We start from the raw sequence: 15248 nt of genomic DNA on the forward strand, positions 1-15248 counted from the left end.
AGGGGATGGCACGCGCCACGTGCACCCGTGAGGAGACTTTTATTGGAAAAATTGCTGTTTTTGACGGGTTTTAGAATTTATTTTATTTTTAGGTGACCGTTAAATGGAGCGAGTCGAAACAACGCCTATTTGCAAGAGAAATGTACCGCCTCTCATATACAAATTGTGAAAAGCTGATTGGTCCAAATCAAGGTGGTACAAATCACGGGAGAAAATGGCGTTTGTCAATTTTGTGCCACTTTGTTCCTCAAAATGGTTTTGCTCCATGATCTGATACAGCTGGCAAATAAAAATGTCACCGTTGGAAAGAGCATTCAATTCTGTCCAAGATTCAGTCTTCATTTTTGCATGATGAGCAACAGTATCCTTAAAAATGTAAATATTCCAAACCATTGCATCGTCATTTTTAGCGAAATTCATCGATGGCCCTCAAAAGACTTCACGCCAGTTTTCGAATCATTCTAAAGTAGAACGCATGATAATACGACACGGGCACCTCGATACGATGTATCTTTTTTGTTTTATTACAAAATGCTTGGCCGTCAAAAAGCAATCGAACGAAATGGATGCCAACCAAATCGACACAGACCAACCCAATATCCCCGGGTCAAAAACAACCCTTCTTCGCGTTGCGGAGCACGCGGGTAACCCTAGTCTAAAGCTATTTATCACACAGGTTTGTTAAACCGTCCCGGGACGGCGCAATTTCAGTCGTGAATTTCGCTGGAACGTGTTACATAATAAGTAGGGGTACAACATAATACCACGCAGCCTGTGTGAGGTCGAGACTGAGCGTAGCATTTTTAAAGCCGTTTAAGATTAATTACGCCCGATGCGACAGCCCATAACACGCAGTAAGCCACACGTCGAGATGGCCGCTACCCACCACTATAACCGGCCGTGCGGCTTTGCACCTTTAATACTGTCCCGCGTTATACCACCCCAACTCCCATGCTGCCGCCCCAAGGTGCGATAAAGCACGGCGCGGTGGGCCGCCTAGCCGCTACATCAGACACACCGACCCGCCACCCTCCAATATGCCATCTCCCTCCTCCCTCCGCGCCCTGGGCTGGGTGCGCAGTGCGCGCGCGCGCCGGCCGACGCGGCGCCACTCAGCGCGCGCGAGAGATAGCCGCTTATCCGGCAATTACACTGGGCATCTTATCCGGCCGCTCGTATAATTTATTGCTCGGTCAACAGCGTCGGCTGCCGGTCAGCGGCGGCGCCTTTGCGCTTATCGGCGCCCCGAGCACGGCTCGCGGTATCGGACCGGAGCCGCGCGCGTGTTGGAGTGGTGCGCGCTGGTGGGACGGTCGGCGGTACTGGGAAGGAGGACGGAATGGGCGGGGCGTCGGCGCCGCGCTAAAACTAGGTAGATCCGCGACAGGGGCAACCGGGAGGGGGCGAGTGATCAGCGATGGCAAGCAGCAAGGAACTGATATCGCACTGTAGTTCTGTGCATCTGTATTACTGGCTTTCATCGCTCTTTTTTTTTGGTGTGTGGCGGTAGATGCCAATCGGCTATATCAGCATTCAGTGCCATGCTCTTTTCATAACTGTGTTTGTGATTCGCCCTTTGCTGATTTGGTGTGTTGATCGCGGCGCAGCTCGCGCCGCTGTGTTTGCGATTAGCCGCTAGTCGGCGGTGTCTGTGACGGCTCTCGCTGTGCTGTGTTTGTGACACCGCTCGCCGGCTGTTTGTGGCTCACCGCCCGCCCCCGTGAGCCCGGCGGTTCGCGGCTCGTCTCCCCTGTTTGTGGCTCCCCTCCCTCCCGCGGAGGGACGGCCGGTGTGAGTGACAGGTGCCGGCTGCGCGCCGCGCTCCGACCACCGATCCGCCGCCGGCAGCCCTGTTTGACGGCGCCGACCGCTCCGCGCCCTTTGAAGTCGAGCGCCCATTTGGCAGGGACAGCCGCCGCCGGGAGCGAAACGCACCGACGGGCGAAGCTACGGCGGGGAACTGGCGAAACGGACGAGACAGGGGGATATGCTCAGGTAGCCTGCTGAGTTACATTGGTGAAATGAAGACGCAACTGGAAGATAGTTTGGTTTGTGTCGACTGGCTGAGCGTATCGTACTATTGCGACTAAAGTGTCGGTTTCGCTGCTCTGAGTCTGGTGGCCACTAGTTCGGGGCGGTCCAGGCCCGAGGCGATGCCGATGTCAGCGGTGGGATGAGTCGGTCGGAAATGGAGTGAGCTCGATCGCACCTTAGCCGTACGTGTGTTTTGGTGATATCATCACACATCTGGTGGCAGACGAAACTGAAAAATAACTAGCGATAAACTCAATTGATCGGTGATAGACCAGACTCACTCTAGAATAAAACGACTAAAGGAGCCAGAAACGATCGGTGACAAACTATAAAAAACAGATCAGGTGTGGGAAATAAATAACAACGGAGGTCAGGGAAAGACGACGAAATAGTACCGTTCTGGATGGAGCCGAGAGCCGTGAACACCTTGACCTGCTCGGACAGCTCTGGGTGACCTCATCGCAATCGTCCGGACCTCGCCCGCCGGTGCGTCAGCCGCTGATGTCAGTGACGATAGCTACATCAGTGACGTCGGGCTCGGGGCGGTAACCATATGACGTGAGTGTTGGGTGACGAGTTTGTCGACTGACGCCTTGGGTAGTGTGTGCGGTTCGTGTGACAAAGCCGATGTTTGAGATGAACGGCACCCTGAGCTGGGTCAGAGGATGGAGTTAGCTGTGACTGATGATGTCAATGTGGCACGTGTGTGACGTAATGTGACCTGATGACCCAGGATGACGTAACGTAACGCTCTGACGCCGACCCGCTCTACTCTTTTGTCACCTCGGACGGCTCATATCATCCCGTCCTGACACTATCCGGACCCGATAACCGCCCCCCCCCTCCGCGCCCCCTCCTGCCCACACCTGTCCCACACAAAGCGGCCGTTCTTGTCTTCCCATGAATGTATGCAGCGACTGATAAACGTCTGCATATTCGCGGCTTGTTAACAGCGTGTAAACAGGAGGGTCTCAGCCGTCGCCGCCGGTAAATTATTTACGGCGCCGTCGGCCTGGGCCGCCGTCGGTGTCAGCGCCCCGGCTGTGTGTCACTGAGCGGTGTCAGTGACCTGACACGGGCCCGTTTGACCCGGCCGACCCCGGCGGGTGTAAGGAATGGGCCGCGACACGGAATGGTGTGGTGGGGTTAGCTAGTGGGGTTCTGACAAAATTGGGACGGGCATGTGACAATGCGACATACTTATCTATGACTGTAAGCATACGTATACATGAATGAAATCGGTTGTATAATACATTATGCAAATGATGTGTGTGTATTTAGGTGGGTGTATCTGCATACGTGTAGTGTGAAAGGTGAATTGTGAAACGGTACTTATTCGTAGCTGAAATCAGAACACGTCTTTCGTGTGGTTACGATCACCATCCATCCAGCAGCCTTGACCTGCGGGGCCAATATCGACATTAGCTTGCAACATACCGCCGCATGCAAGTGTGCTTCAACATCTCCGTCGGATGCAAAGTGCATAGACCCCCATGATCTAGTTGGTATCGTGCCTCGGAACTTTATCGGTGATGGGGTCCGGCCCTGCCTGTTGTCGTTACTCTCCTATAACAACGGCCGGTGCCTGTAACTTATGGCCAATATCCCGGGCCGCATAGTGCATGGTAACGAGCCAGCTACATTGCCGGAGTGTATATGGCACGGCTGAAAGGGTTGGCTCCGGCCGACCGACGCCGGAGGCGAGAATCTGCAGCGGACCGGCCGGCTCTACCACGCTCCGCCGCCTCCCCTCACTCTCTTGCTCTCTTTCTCTATTCTCATCTTCCTTGCCTCCCTCCTGGACCAGCGTTGGCAGGTGAGTGCAGTACTTGTTGGACCCCGTTCGTCCCGCCGCCGTACGAATCAGTCAAACGACGTTTCCGTCTGGTCTGGTCGGCCCTAGGGCGAAAATTCAGGTCGTGTGTATATGCCATATGGTGGTGAGATCAGTGGTGAACGGTCGGAGGGAGAAAGGCCCGTGGCCTGTTATCCTGTCTAAAATTTAATGACGCAAGTTCGATTTGGTGCCTACGTATCAGTTCGGCATCAGGAGGCTGGGAACCATCCCGCAACACCCGGAGAGTCCGCACCTTAGCTCAGTCGGCGCCGCCCCTGATTTCCATCTCGTAACCACGAGTGTCATGTGAGTCTGTATTTCACAGTTTAAGGCGAATGATATACAGCATGTTCAGCTCAGTGCAACAACACCAACGAGTCGGCCGTCAGCGGCGGCTGACCACGGCCAAAATAAATAAAACGTCTTCCAGCACAAACGCAAAGGGCCCGGGCGGGCAGGACGAACGTCAGAGAACGCACGGCGCCGCCGCGCCGGCCGCGGTGGCCGGCAGTGTCTCTGTGCGGGCCGCCTACACACCACGCACGTGAAAGCAATCTGCCGGCCCACACGGACTGCCGCGTCACGTTGTGAGTCAGCCGTGCAGCTGCGCTGTGCGGGCCGGCCCGAGCCGTGCTGAGTGCAAACAGCTCGCGGCAGCCCGCGGCCGAGCGGCACGCCGGCCGTCTCGCTCCGGCGACCACCGGCATTGTACAAATACAACATTGCAAACATATACTCTTGGCACAGTATCCGCGGACGTCTGGGTAAGGTGACTGCGCACGCTGCTTCACTCAGCATGCATAAAAGGACGGCGGTGGGCCTCCCCGCCGCAACGGAACATCGAACACCGAACGGGAACGAACAGGTAAGGCGATGCACAGAAAGAGGTGAGCTCTGATGAAACGAACACAGCACGGCGCAATACACGGCACAATACACACACCCTTCCACAAACAAGGAACGACGCGGAGCGGAAGCGAGGTGACATGGGTTTAGGAGCCGACTCCGTGTGGCCGGGCCTTGCACTGGCTCTCGTTGTATCGCCACTTGTTACTTACGTCTGTCACGCGTCACGTAAACCGTCACGCGTCCGCAGTGAGGGTCCAACGTGGCAGTTTCACAAAACGGTCCAAACAGCGTAGGCTCTCTGACAGAGTCCAGTCTCGGGGAGCACGCCAGTCTCTGGGCCGTCTGGGAGCGCGTCCCACTGTCACGGAGGCGCGTCACACGCGGGAGATCTGTCCGACGGATCGTCCGTGCCTGCTGGGCAGCGGCTCGGCGGGCCGGGTGGGCCGCGCACTCACCAGCGGCTGGGCGGCCGGCGCCGGCGCGTAGCTGGGGCTCTTGGTGCCGTGCCGGCGGCGGCAGCAGAGCCCCGAGAAGAACCTCTGCCAGCTGGTAACCGTCTTGGATGTCCACACCCACATGCCGCTCATGACGCCGGCAATCAGCGACATGAAGAGCTTCACCAGGAACACGGAGACGGGCGGCACGCTGGCCTCCAGCGGACAGTCGGCGGCCGCTGCGCCGGCCGGGCAGCGGGCCGCGTCTGCGCGCGCCGCCGCCTCCCAGCGCTCCCAGTGCACGTACTCGCACACGTAGCAGATGACCACGCCGGCGGCCGGCGCCATGTACACTAGGCCGTACACGCCGTTGCGCACCATCAGCGTGTGCAGCTTGTGCGTGTTGGTGCCCTCGCTGCGCATGCGCCGGCGGATGCGCACCAGCGAGGCGTGTCCGAGCGCCAGGAAGAAGGCGCCGGTGAGCAGGGCGGCGGCCAGCGGCGCGATCACCAGGCCGGCCAGCGGCAGCGGCCGCCGCGACACGTAGCACAGTCCGGTCAGCTCGCCGCCCGAGATGGTCTGCACGGTGATGGCGATGACGGTGAGCACGGCCGGCACGCCCCACGCCACGGCGTGCAGGTGCGTGGCGTACCGCTGCACGGCCTCCGAGCTCCACTTGCGGCCGGCGCTGAGGAACCAGGTGAAGGTGAGCACCACCCACCACAGCGTGGACGCCAGCCCGAAGTAGTAGAGCAGCAGGAAGGTGACGATGCAGCCGGCGCTGTCCAGCCCGTCGGCGATCAGCGCCCGCTGGCCGGCCGGCGTCAGCGCGCACACCACGTGGTCGGCGCCCAGCGCCATCCGCAGCAGGTAGCCCAGCGAGTAGATGTTGTAGCACATGCTGATGAACACGATGGGCCGCTCCGGGTACTGGAAGCGCGCCGTGTCGATCCAGAACGTCAGCACCGTGAACAGTGTGGAGAGGAAGCACAGCGTCGCCCAGACGGTCATCCAGAGCTCCGCCAGCCGCCGGTCGGCCGCGGTGAACAGCACCTCGGCGCCGCAGGCGGGCGCGCACTCGGCCTGCCGCGGACCCTGCCGGTGCACGTAGCGCGGCGGGCAGACCAGCGGCGGCGGCGGCGGCACGGCGGCCGGCCCGGCCGCCGCCGCCGACACGCCCGCGCCCTTCAGCAGGTCGGGCAGCAGGTGCGGGTACTTGGCGGCGATCGAGAGGTGCGTGTCGAGGCCGGGCCGCAGCGCCGGCTGGCGGCCGGCCGGCGGCGGCGGCGCGCCAGAGCCCGGCTCGGCGCCGCTGGGGTCCATGCAGAGGCCGCCGGCCACCGGCAGCCGCGAGCAGTTGAGCACGGCCGGCCAGTCGAGACTGAATGTGCGCAGCACCGGCCGGCAGCTGTCGCGCACCTCGAAACACACCGACTGGCAGCTGGGGATCGGGTCGCTGACCTTCTCCGAGCACATCGGCACGAACATGGAGCACAGGAAGAACCGCAACTGGTGGCTGCAGTTGGCGCCGATCAGAGTCTTGAACTGCTGCAGCTGCGGACAGAACAGAAACGGATCGTTAGACAGTCGATCAGACCAGTATGGCTATAGGACGGACCGTGACCGTGGGAGGCCGCTGGGCCTACCTACCTCAGTCACCGGCCGTATGACACGCAAGCGTATCAACATGAAATCGAGCGAAATGTGATTTCTAATTTGTCACCAGGTCTAACGTAGGTCTAACATATCGATATACAGATACCCAGACTGACAGACAGACAGGCAGGCACGCAGACAGACGGACAACAGACAGACAGACAGACAGACACACAGACAGACGTCAGACAGACAGACAGACAGACAGACAGACAGACAGACAGACGGACGGGCCGGGTCGTTGGCGGCCGCCGCCCCTCGCGGCGCGCCCGGTGTTAGTATACACGGCGCGCCGTGTGTTTGGGCCACCGCCGGTGTCAAAACAGAGCTGCTTGTTAGCGCCGCCGGCTGGCCCGCCGTCTCACCGGCCCGGGGCGGGGTCGTCCCGAGCGCTGCACGCCGAGTCAGCGCGGGCGCGCAGACTCGCTGTGTCGGCAGAGGCCGGCCGCCGTGCGGTGCTTGGGGCGCCGTTACGAGGCGTCGAACGGCCGGCTGCGGCGGCTGGCACTCGCCGCCGGCCGCAGAGCTGTTGATCGTGAGCGCGCCGGGGCCGGCCCACACGGCGCCGGCAGTGTGAGAAACGGCGTAAACAGCGCCGCCGCGCCGGCCCACCTATTTATAACGGGCGTCCCATTAGCGCCGGCACGACCAGCCGCTGACAATGGCCGATTTACGGGCCCGCTGTTGGTCCAAGTGGAACGTAAACACACCCACTCGGTCGGCAAGAGATGGCCGCCGCGGCTCAGACTTGGCCTCAGGTCCGCCGAGGTTCACTCAGTGTCATGAACACGACGTACTGCAGGCATTAGGCGCCGACTGCATGGCAATAGCGACCAGTTATCGGCTTGTAGCCAGTTGAACCAGACGACGCGTCAGCCCGTTCGCTAAGGCCCCAGCCTGGCAAGTGGCACAGAAGTTAAAAAATAAAATAAGCGGCATCGTTCAACATGTGAATAATTGCTGCATAACATGAGGTAGGTAACGAATGCCTTAAAGAATGATAGATGTGCATCGAAGTCTAGAAACAAGCTATCTACCGCAGTATCAAAGTGACCCCGAGGAGAAATAATGTAACTGTCTAATTTAATCGAAAAGCGTCCGAAGGCAAGCAAAATGCAAGTTCGCCCGCTGTCCACGGCATCACGGAGGTCCGCTTGAGATCGGGCATTTATCGTCCGTGGGATTAACATAAACATTCGGGCTGAACTCCGCATTTCCGTGCCTACTTTTCATTGGGGTCGGTATTGAATAAGGCTATCACAGCCATACATCAGCAAAATACATTAATTTTCTGCAAGTTACTTCAACCTTTCAATCTGACATGAAAATGGATCTTAATTTGTTATCAAGACAAGGGTATCGTGCGTCGAATAGAAAATGTGGCTAGCAAGGATTTTTTAATCCTGCAAATCGCTACCCATCGCTGCAACTTCGCAGACTTTCTCCGATTGCAAAACCGCAACACCGCAACGTTTTCTTTATGATAAAAACAGTCTCGCAACAAGCAAAAAAGGCGGAGCTGCACAGGAGCGGACGCCCACCGGTGAGCCCGGGTGGCCGCAGGTTTGTCGGCCGCCGGTCGGGTGGACGGAAATTCCGCTGCTGATTGGTACTGCTGCGCAGCGCTGCGGGGCCACAGTGCGCCGCTCCTTCAGCTGTCTGTGCGGGGCCGGAGGTGACCGGTCCCAGGAACCCTCCCCGCAGTGGGCGACACCGCGACCGCCGCTGTCATTACGTGTCATCAGCGGCGACCCGCCCCGGCCCGCCCCGCGAGCGGTGGTTGGTAGCGGCACGGCGCGGCCGGTCAGGCGCCGGCCGAGCGTCACGACCCGGAGCTGTCGAAGGCGCACCGACAGGATACTGACGCCGATACTGCAACGTATCGGCGCACTGCCGGCCCGCCCCGGTCATTCCGTCGGTGAACTTGGAAACAACAGTTTTAGCCCAACTGCAGCTTTCTCAAGACCACGCTGTATGCAAGCATCATCGAGTACCGACCAGCTGCGACCAAAACCTTATACGAGTAGGCATGAGCTAGAGCAGTGCGCAACGCCGCCACGGAGGCCGCGACTGACGGCGCTCCGACACAGCCGGCCGGCTTCCGAAAACTGGCCAAACGGGCGGGACGTTCCAGCAGCGTGCAGCGGGGCGGCGCGAGCCGGCAACGAGCTGCGTCGGCGGCGGGCAGCCGTCCAGCCGCCGTGTGCCCGGCTCGACACCCACGCTCTGAGAGCACCGCCAGCGGCCGAGAGCGCCTTCACGAGAGCCGCCGCCGTCGCCGCCGCTGTCTGCACCTCGAGATGAACCGATCCGATCGACGGCCCCAACCAGACAGTCAGCACCGCGCCAAAGCGTCCTCGGAAAACGCCGCCACACACCGATATCCAGCAGCCCGTGCGGCGCGGCGGCACTCGAGGGGGGGGGGGCGAACCGGTCCCGTATGTCAAACACGCCGATAGCAAAGCCGGGACATTGTAATACAGGCTAATGACAGATTCGGTGGGCGATAGACCGCGGACGACCGGCGGCCAGGCGTCAGAAATTGGCGGACGACACGGATCACTGGCTACCGGACACGGACACACTGAGCGCGGACACCGGACACCGGAGAGGGACGAAGGCAAGGACGCAAACGCGGACACAGGGCATCGGACCAAGACAGGGAAAAATAAACACACTTCAGGTGGCATCTCAAAGTAGACGGCTGTACGTCAGCCATCACGAGCACACCTGTTCCCGCTGAGGTTACATGGGTTAACCGCAGGTATACTCGTACCGCCGAATATGCAGCGAGTACACACGTCACACACACTGCCGTGCAGTGAGCGGGCGGCTGGGCGGTGCAGCGTCGGCAGACGGCGGGGCGTCTGTCTTCCGCGGGCGGTGACAGACGACGGCGACAAAACACCGCCGGGACACGGTACCGTGCGCTGTCGCCGCCGACAGACACGACGGGAGGGACGGCGACGGACCGCAGCGGAGTAGGGCCGGGGAGAGAAGCACATCAGTGACCACAGGTGGATGGGGAGGGGAGCTCGAGCTGGGCATCAACCTCAACCTGAGCGATCCAGTGTCGTTAAAGAACTTCATCAAGTTTTTTAGATACCTACCTATCCAGTGTTTCCAAATAAGAGCGAGAAATGAAACATGAGTGGATGCCATCACTAGTGGCGATATACTGTGGTCACTTGGTCACAGCAGACAGCAACAACTACAGGTAGCTCCTGTCTTCAGGAAACAGGCACCCGTCCCAGTGCAGATTTCAGCTGACCAGCTACTCTGCTTCCTCTGGCGACGACATACTACAATGACTGTGCCAGCCAGGTATTGCGATCCGCCCGTCCGTCCCTCCGTCCGACCTCGGTGCGTCGGCCGACGGCCATCCAGGTAGGCGCGCCGCCGCCCCTGCGGCTCACGGAGCGCCGCCCTGTGGCATCCGTCAATGTCGCCGCTCGCACGGTAAAAACGGCCGCTCCGCCGAGCGACCGGCCGGCCCGGTCCGGCAGTCGACGGCGCGGCAGTAAATCAGTCGGCGAGCGACAGACCCCCTCCCCCCCACCGTCCGTCCCTGCCGCTGACACACAGGGGCGGCTACCTGGCTAGTCGGGGTATACCTACCTGCGTGGGCTGACCGGGGTGCAGGGAGACGGTGATGAGTCCGAAAATGTCTGACATAAATGCCGAGGATGTGTCGTAATCCAGGAGTTCGTCGACGATTTTTACATGTCATTAACTATCTCGTGGGCAATCTCGGCCGGGGAATGGCTGTCTGGTAGTGGGATGTTTTTATTTAAATCGTATGCAGCGTTGATAAAGTGCATGTCATTTTTCGATGTAGCCGGCCAGGAGATTGTTCGAATCAAGATGGCAGGATCGAACAGGACTTAGCAGCAGAATACAAGCTGTTTCAATCGGATTTAAATTCCCAGTGAGCACAACTCGCAAGCCGTTTGGTTGTTTGGAGACAGCTCATTCAGGACCGTTGCAAACAGCATGTAAATGCCGCATTGTTCTTGGACAGCTGGGTGTTCTATATACTCTGGACAGCTGCATTGTTGTCGAGTACGACTTTTTGCGGGAGCTCATTACTGGCCGCCATTCGAAATGTCAGTGAATTGAGGGAGTGACAGCGGCACGCGGCACCGCTGCGGAGTGCGGCAGCCACTTGCAGTAGCCCAGTTCCGGCCAAAAAGCGTCCACAACATGCAATCTTAGTCTCCAAAGCATCGAATGGCGTGCAGTGCAGTGGACTGACAACAGACTCTGATTGAGTAGCAATTTGATACCGCGATGACATAACCGAACTTCTGGAAAGCCCGGTCATGCCGGATAATCGACCGGTGCCATGCTCCCTATCCTAGAAAATGCTCAGAATCACGTCTAACAACATATTTAATCGTTCCCGCCTATGATAGGTATTAGGTGAGAAGTGATGGGCTGAATCCTCGCTAGATGAAGGCATTGGATGACCCGGAGAAAGGACGTATTCTTTATCTATCCCTCAATCACGATCGCCCAGTTCATATAAATGGAATAATAAAGTAAACAACAATCAATCTACCTCAACAAGTGTCAAGTTATCCATAACCTGCAGCAACTACGGACATGCAGAATGTATGTACCTAGATGCATGACTGCAGAAATTCTGACGGCTCCATCCCACACGTGCCCACACTGATTTCTAGGACAGAGCTGAGGGTTGCAGATCTTGGATAGCACATGATGGCATGGTTTGGTATAATCTGTACATTCAGGCAAGAGGTTAAAAAGGTCTGACCAATATGACCGAGACCGACCAGCACGCACCATCAGACCCGCCCTCCCCGCACGAGCTCCAGTAAACCGGCGAGCACACCCTGAGGTGAAGTGAGCTGAAGGCTCCCACAGCTGTGCAGTGTGTACGAACGCCTTTTGGCTTTAGGATTTAGGCTTTTGGCTTTTGGCTAATAGGCTTTGGCGGACCGAGCCAAAGCCACACGCAAAGGTTGATGCTGATGCGTCTGCTCAGGAACCAGAAACTGACAGTCACGCCACCAAGGCGCTGTGGGTACGATTTCGGAAAATCGGCATCGCCTTTCACGGTGAACGCATTCATCGAAGCGTAAGGAGGAATCAACTCAAGTTATCAAGATGTGAGCTTTCTCGTACAGCGTGACAACTGGCATGATATGGATATCAAATGTGCACGCAAGCCACAAAGTAGTCACTTTTCACAAAGTTCCAACATAAACAACACAATGAAATGCAATGGTATCACACTACATGCCGCGGCGCTAATACAGGATGAAATCGAACAAACCAAGGGATTAGTAAACATAGCTGATGAACCTCAACTGACGACCAATTATGTATATCGCCCCTGGTTATAGTCCATTTCTCCAGTCTTTCTCAAACGAGCTTTCGAATTTACGCACACGTCTGGTGAGATCAAGGGAAAGGTCAAGGCAAATGATAGGGGGGCAGTGCACGTGGTTCGCGCTCTGCGCCCCTTGCGTTTCCGTTAGTTCGATGAGCGATGGGCGATTTTGAATAAACTTCGCCTTTTGGTGCATTTCAGTGCGACTCAGAGTCATGTCGTCCACTCAGTCTCAACTACAGAAGCAAGAACTACCAATCCTTTTAAACTTGACTCTGATCCGGACTGTCATGGATCTGGGATCACTGGCGGGGCCGGTGCTGAAAGTGAAAGAAGGCAACGTGAGTTGGCAGGGGCGCGGGAACTACTTTACGACTGGGGGGGCACACCATAATAGAGATCAACCTAGGGTACCCCCAAATCTAGTTTTCTCACCGGTTTTAGGCCACTTATTTTTAACCCCTCGGCTTTTTCAACAAAAAAAGAAAACATTTGCAAAAAAAGTGTGATATTCCGTCTCAAAGCTGTGGGGGCACCGCCCCCACGGCCCCAGAGTTGGGGGGGCAAGCTGCCCCCACTGCCCCCCCGGCTCCCGCGCCTATGTGAGTTGGCAATGGCGGGGGAGCAGGAGGGGGGGGGGGGGGGGGCAGTGACGGTCAATTAACTCCTTACCATTTCGGCTGCCTCCGCTTGCGTCTCGTGCCTGGCAATGTTGGGCATCCGTGTGACATTGTAGGGCATGTCCTGGCACGCTTCTATCGTGATAGGCTCGCACTGGCTGGTCCTGTGGGGCTCGAACACCGAGCCGCCGACGGCGACCACCAAAGCCGCCAACACGTGCCACACATCCATCGCTGCCACAGGCGTGACCTCACAGTCGGCAGCCACCGCCTGGCGCGCCGATCAGCACCGCATCGGCCCCACGCGGTCACAGCACAACTCAGCCAACTCAGCGACGACCCCCCACTCGCCGACGACTCCTCGCGACTGACCGCCCGCTTCGCCGACGCACCGCGTCCGCCCGCCAGCGGGGACCACTCAAGGTCACCAGAATAGAGGGCGCCACCGACCGGACGCCTCCCTTCAGTGACCAGTGACCCAACTCGCCGCGTGCCCGGCGAGGGGCGATATGTGAACAAGCAATGCGGGGTGGGTATATAGCCATAGGGCCTTGGCCCGCTTGGGCATGATTATTGGTTATTGGTCGTTCTACGTACGGTGTACTGCAGTTGACAATGACAGTGAAGATTCGTTCTCCACGCTGCTATTTTCCATCCGTTATTTGCGAAAGTCCAGAAGTCAAGAATAGAGAAATGTCAGAACGTGGTTGATCAAAATCTGTTGGATAAACGGCGCTATTTAAGTTGTATTTCATTTATTCAACAATGTATTTCACTCATAACGCTCGGTTCAAACAACGGTGAGACACGATAGCTACAGCTGTAGCACCATGAGTCAATAGGCTCGATTACCTACTGATGAAACTGACACCATACTGAGGACCAGACAACATGAGTCATAAACCGACCGCAGCTTGAGTTCAGTTCACCCCACAGCTCTTGTTAACAGTTATACGTGCATCAGCCGTAGCGGGGAACATAAACGACGAGCCAGGGCGGCAAATGCTTTCATTACACACTGGTAACAACATGCTGCACCGCCCAGTTCCCAGCTCTGCCGGGCTGAGACATATACTGCGGACACCGGCATCTAGCAAAGTTAGGCGTTACTCTCGATCTCAGTCCAGTCAGGAGAGGACGCCGACCGACCGACCACCGGTCCGCGCCGGTCACCGGTCCAGCCCGCTCAGCTCGTCCTCGGAGCGGGTGTAGACGGGCCGGCTGCGAGCGCGCCGCCGCAGCTGAACACGCCCCAGCGGCCGGCCGTCGCGCGGCGCCAGCGCGCCCGGCGGCAGGTTGACCGGCCGCGGGTACGGCGTGCCGTAGTGCAGCGCCAGCTCCAGCCGGCTCTCGGCCTCGGTCAGGTACTGGCGCACGCGCTCCGGGTCCGTCTCGCCCGAGTGGCGCCGGAACAGCTGGCCGGCCTCGGCGCGGATGTAGGCGCGATGCTCGGCCGTCTCGGACGAGTCCGCCGCCTGCCACGTGCGCGCCGCGCGCAGGATCTGGCGGTACATGCTCAGCACCTGAGTCCGCAGCGGCGCTGAAGAGGCCATCCTCGCCAGTTGTCCCCCTCCAGGGCTCCAGGCCCACCTGAAGAGGTGTTGCTACCTGAAATCAGAAATGCTTGCATGGCCATTTCAAAAGACTACAATTATGCTAGGTAGGTATACCGACATGCTGCCAATAGGTAGGTATATAATTTGGTTGATTCAGTGCACTTTGAACTAGGCAATAGTGCTGAGTACCTACCTGCATTCATTATATCATAAGCTTGAAGCGCTCGTAGCTTAGATACTGAAATTCTAGTCCCCGGGAATGAGTCTTGCCCTGCTGCAGGTCAAGGTGCTGACTGGTGCATAAGATCGTGACCGAAAGCCAGTGAAGACATGAATGTTCTGTTTTGAGACTTAGAATTGACATATAGCCCAAAATATGCCTCAACCTCACCTTGCTCTTTCCTTCCTCCTCCTAAGCACTTCATCTATCTCAATCCTCAACGCCTTGCCCTGAAACTAAACTTTCACTTGTGTTCAAATCACAAGTCTGCATATGCTTATTATCGCAGATGATTTTAGTGATGCAATTTCAAAATGTTTTACTCCATTTGTATATTTGATTTTTTATTCTTCCCTCCTTTCATTCTTCACAATGGTAAGTATGGAAGAATAAAAGATGCTAAAAAATGTTAGTAGCTTCAAGTCAATGGAAAATTTGGTCAGGAATAAAAGAAAACCAAAGATTTTTGCCTATCGTAGTGAAGTAGCATCTTTAAAACGTCAAGGTAAAGTGCCGTCGATGAACCGTCTGGATTCAGAATGAATACGAAAGTATTATATATTTGTTTAGGCATAAATGACGCAGCTGTTTCAGTCGTATGATCGAAGCTTCTAATTTGTCGTTTTCGCTAGCACTATTAGACAAATCAGAGGTAAGAGGATCTTTGAAATTTCTGTGTGAAATTT

At 57.3% G+C, this 15248-nt stretch overlaps 2 protein-coding genes across 4 annotated transcripts; both read right to left on the bottom strand.

Moving 5' to 3' along the window:
* Positions 1-4171: 4171 nt before the first annotated feature.
* On the bottom strand, positions 4172-13185 carry LOC122366300 (frizzled-9-like). The gene is made up of 2 exons (XM_043338403.1): positions 12839-13185; positions 4172-6708 (listed from the first exon to the last, which is right to left on the bottom strand). Exons 1-2 carry the CDS (start codon positions 13016-13018, stop codon positions 5095-5097), a joined length of 1794 nt encoding a protein of 597 aa, XP_043194338.1. The 5' UTR covers positions 13019-13185; the 3' UTR covers positions 4172-5094.
* Positions 13186-13528: 343 nt separating this feature from the next.
* LOC122366301 (LYR motif containing protein 1-like) lies at positions 13529-15127 on the bottom strand. 3 transcript variants are annotated; one of them, XM_043338405.1, is made up of 2 exons: positions 14734-15127; positions 13529-14394 (listed from the first exon to the last, which is right to left on the bottom strand). In XM_043338405.1, exon 2 carries the CDS (start codon positions 14337-14339, stop codon positions 13956-13958), a length of 384 nt encoding a protein of 127 aa, XP_043194340.1. In that variant the 5' UTR covers positions 14340-14394; positions 14734-15127; the 3' UTR covers positions 13529-13955. The 3 variants fall into 3 exon arrangements, with proteins under 3 accessions (XP_043194340.1, XP_043194341.1, XP_043194342.1); XM_043338406.1 differs by having other exon boundaries at positions 13529-14409; positions 14734-15099; XM_043338407.1 differs by having other exon boundaries at positions 13529-14376; positions 14734-14906.
* Positions 15128-15248: the final 121 nt, after the last annotated feature.

Source organism: Amphibalanus amphitrite, unplaced genomic scaffold, assembly GCF_019059575.1.
Source record: "Amphibalanus amphitrite isolate SeventyFive unplaced genomic scaffold, NRLGWU_Aamphi_draft 000795F_arrow, whole genome shotgun sequence".
NCBI classification, from domain to species: domain Eukaryota; kingdom Metazoa; phylum Arthropoda; class Thecostraca; order Balanomorpha; family Balanidae; genus Amphibalanus; species Amphibalanus amphitrite.

Bases quoted from the DNA above. Each gene is read 5' to 3' on its own strand.
- LOC122366300 (XM_043338403.1), bottom strand. From the start codon at position 13,018: ATGGATGTGTGGCACGTGTTGGCGGCTTTGGTGGTCGCCGTCGGCGGC. The intron at 6,709-12,838 runs GTAAGGAGTTAA...TTCTGTCCGCAG, and splicing joins AAGCGGAGGCAGCCGAAATG to CTGCAGCAGTTCAAGACTCT.
- LOC122366301 (XM_043338405.1), bottom strand. From the start codon at position 14,339: ATGGCCTCTTCAGCGCCGCTGCGGACTCAGGTGCTGAGCATGTACCGC.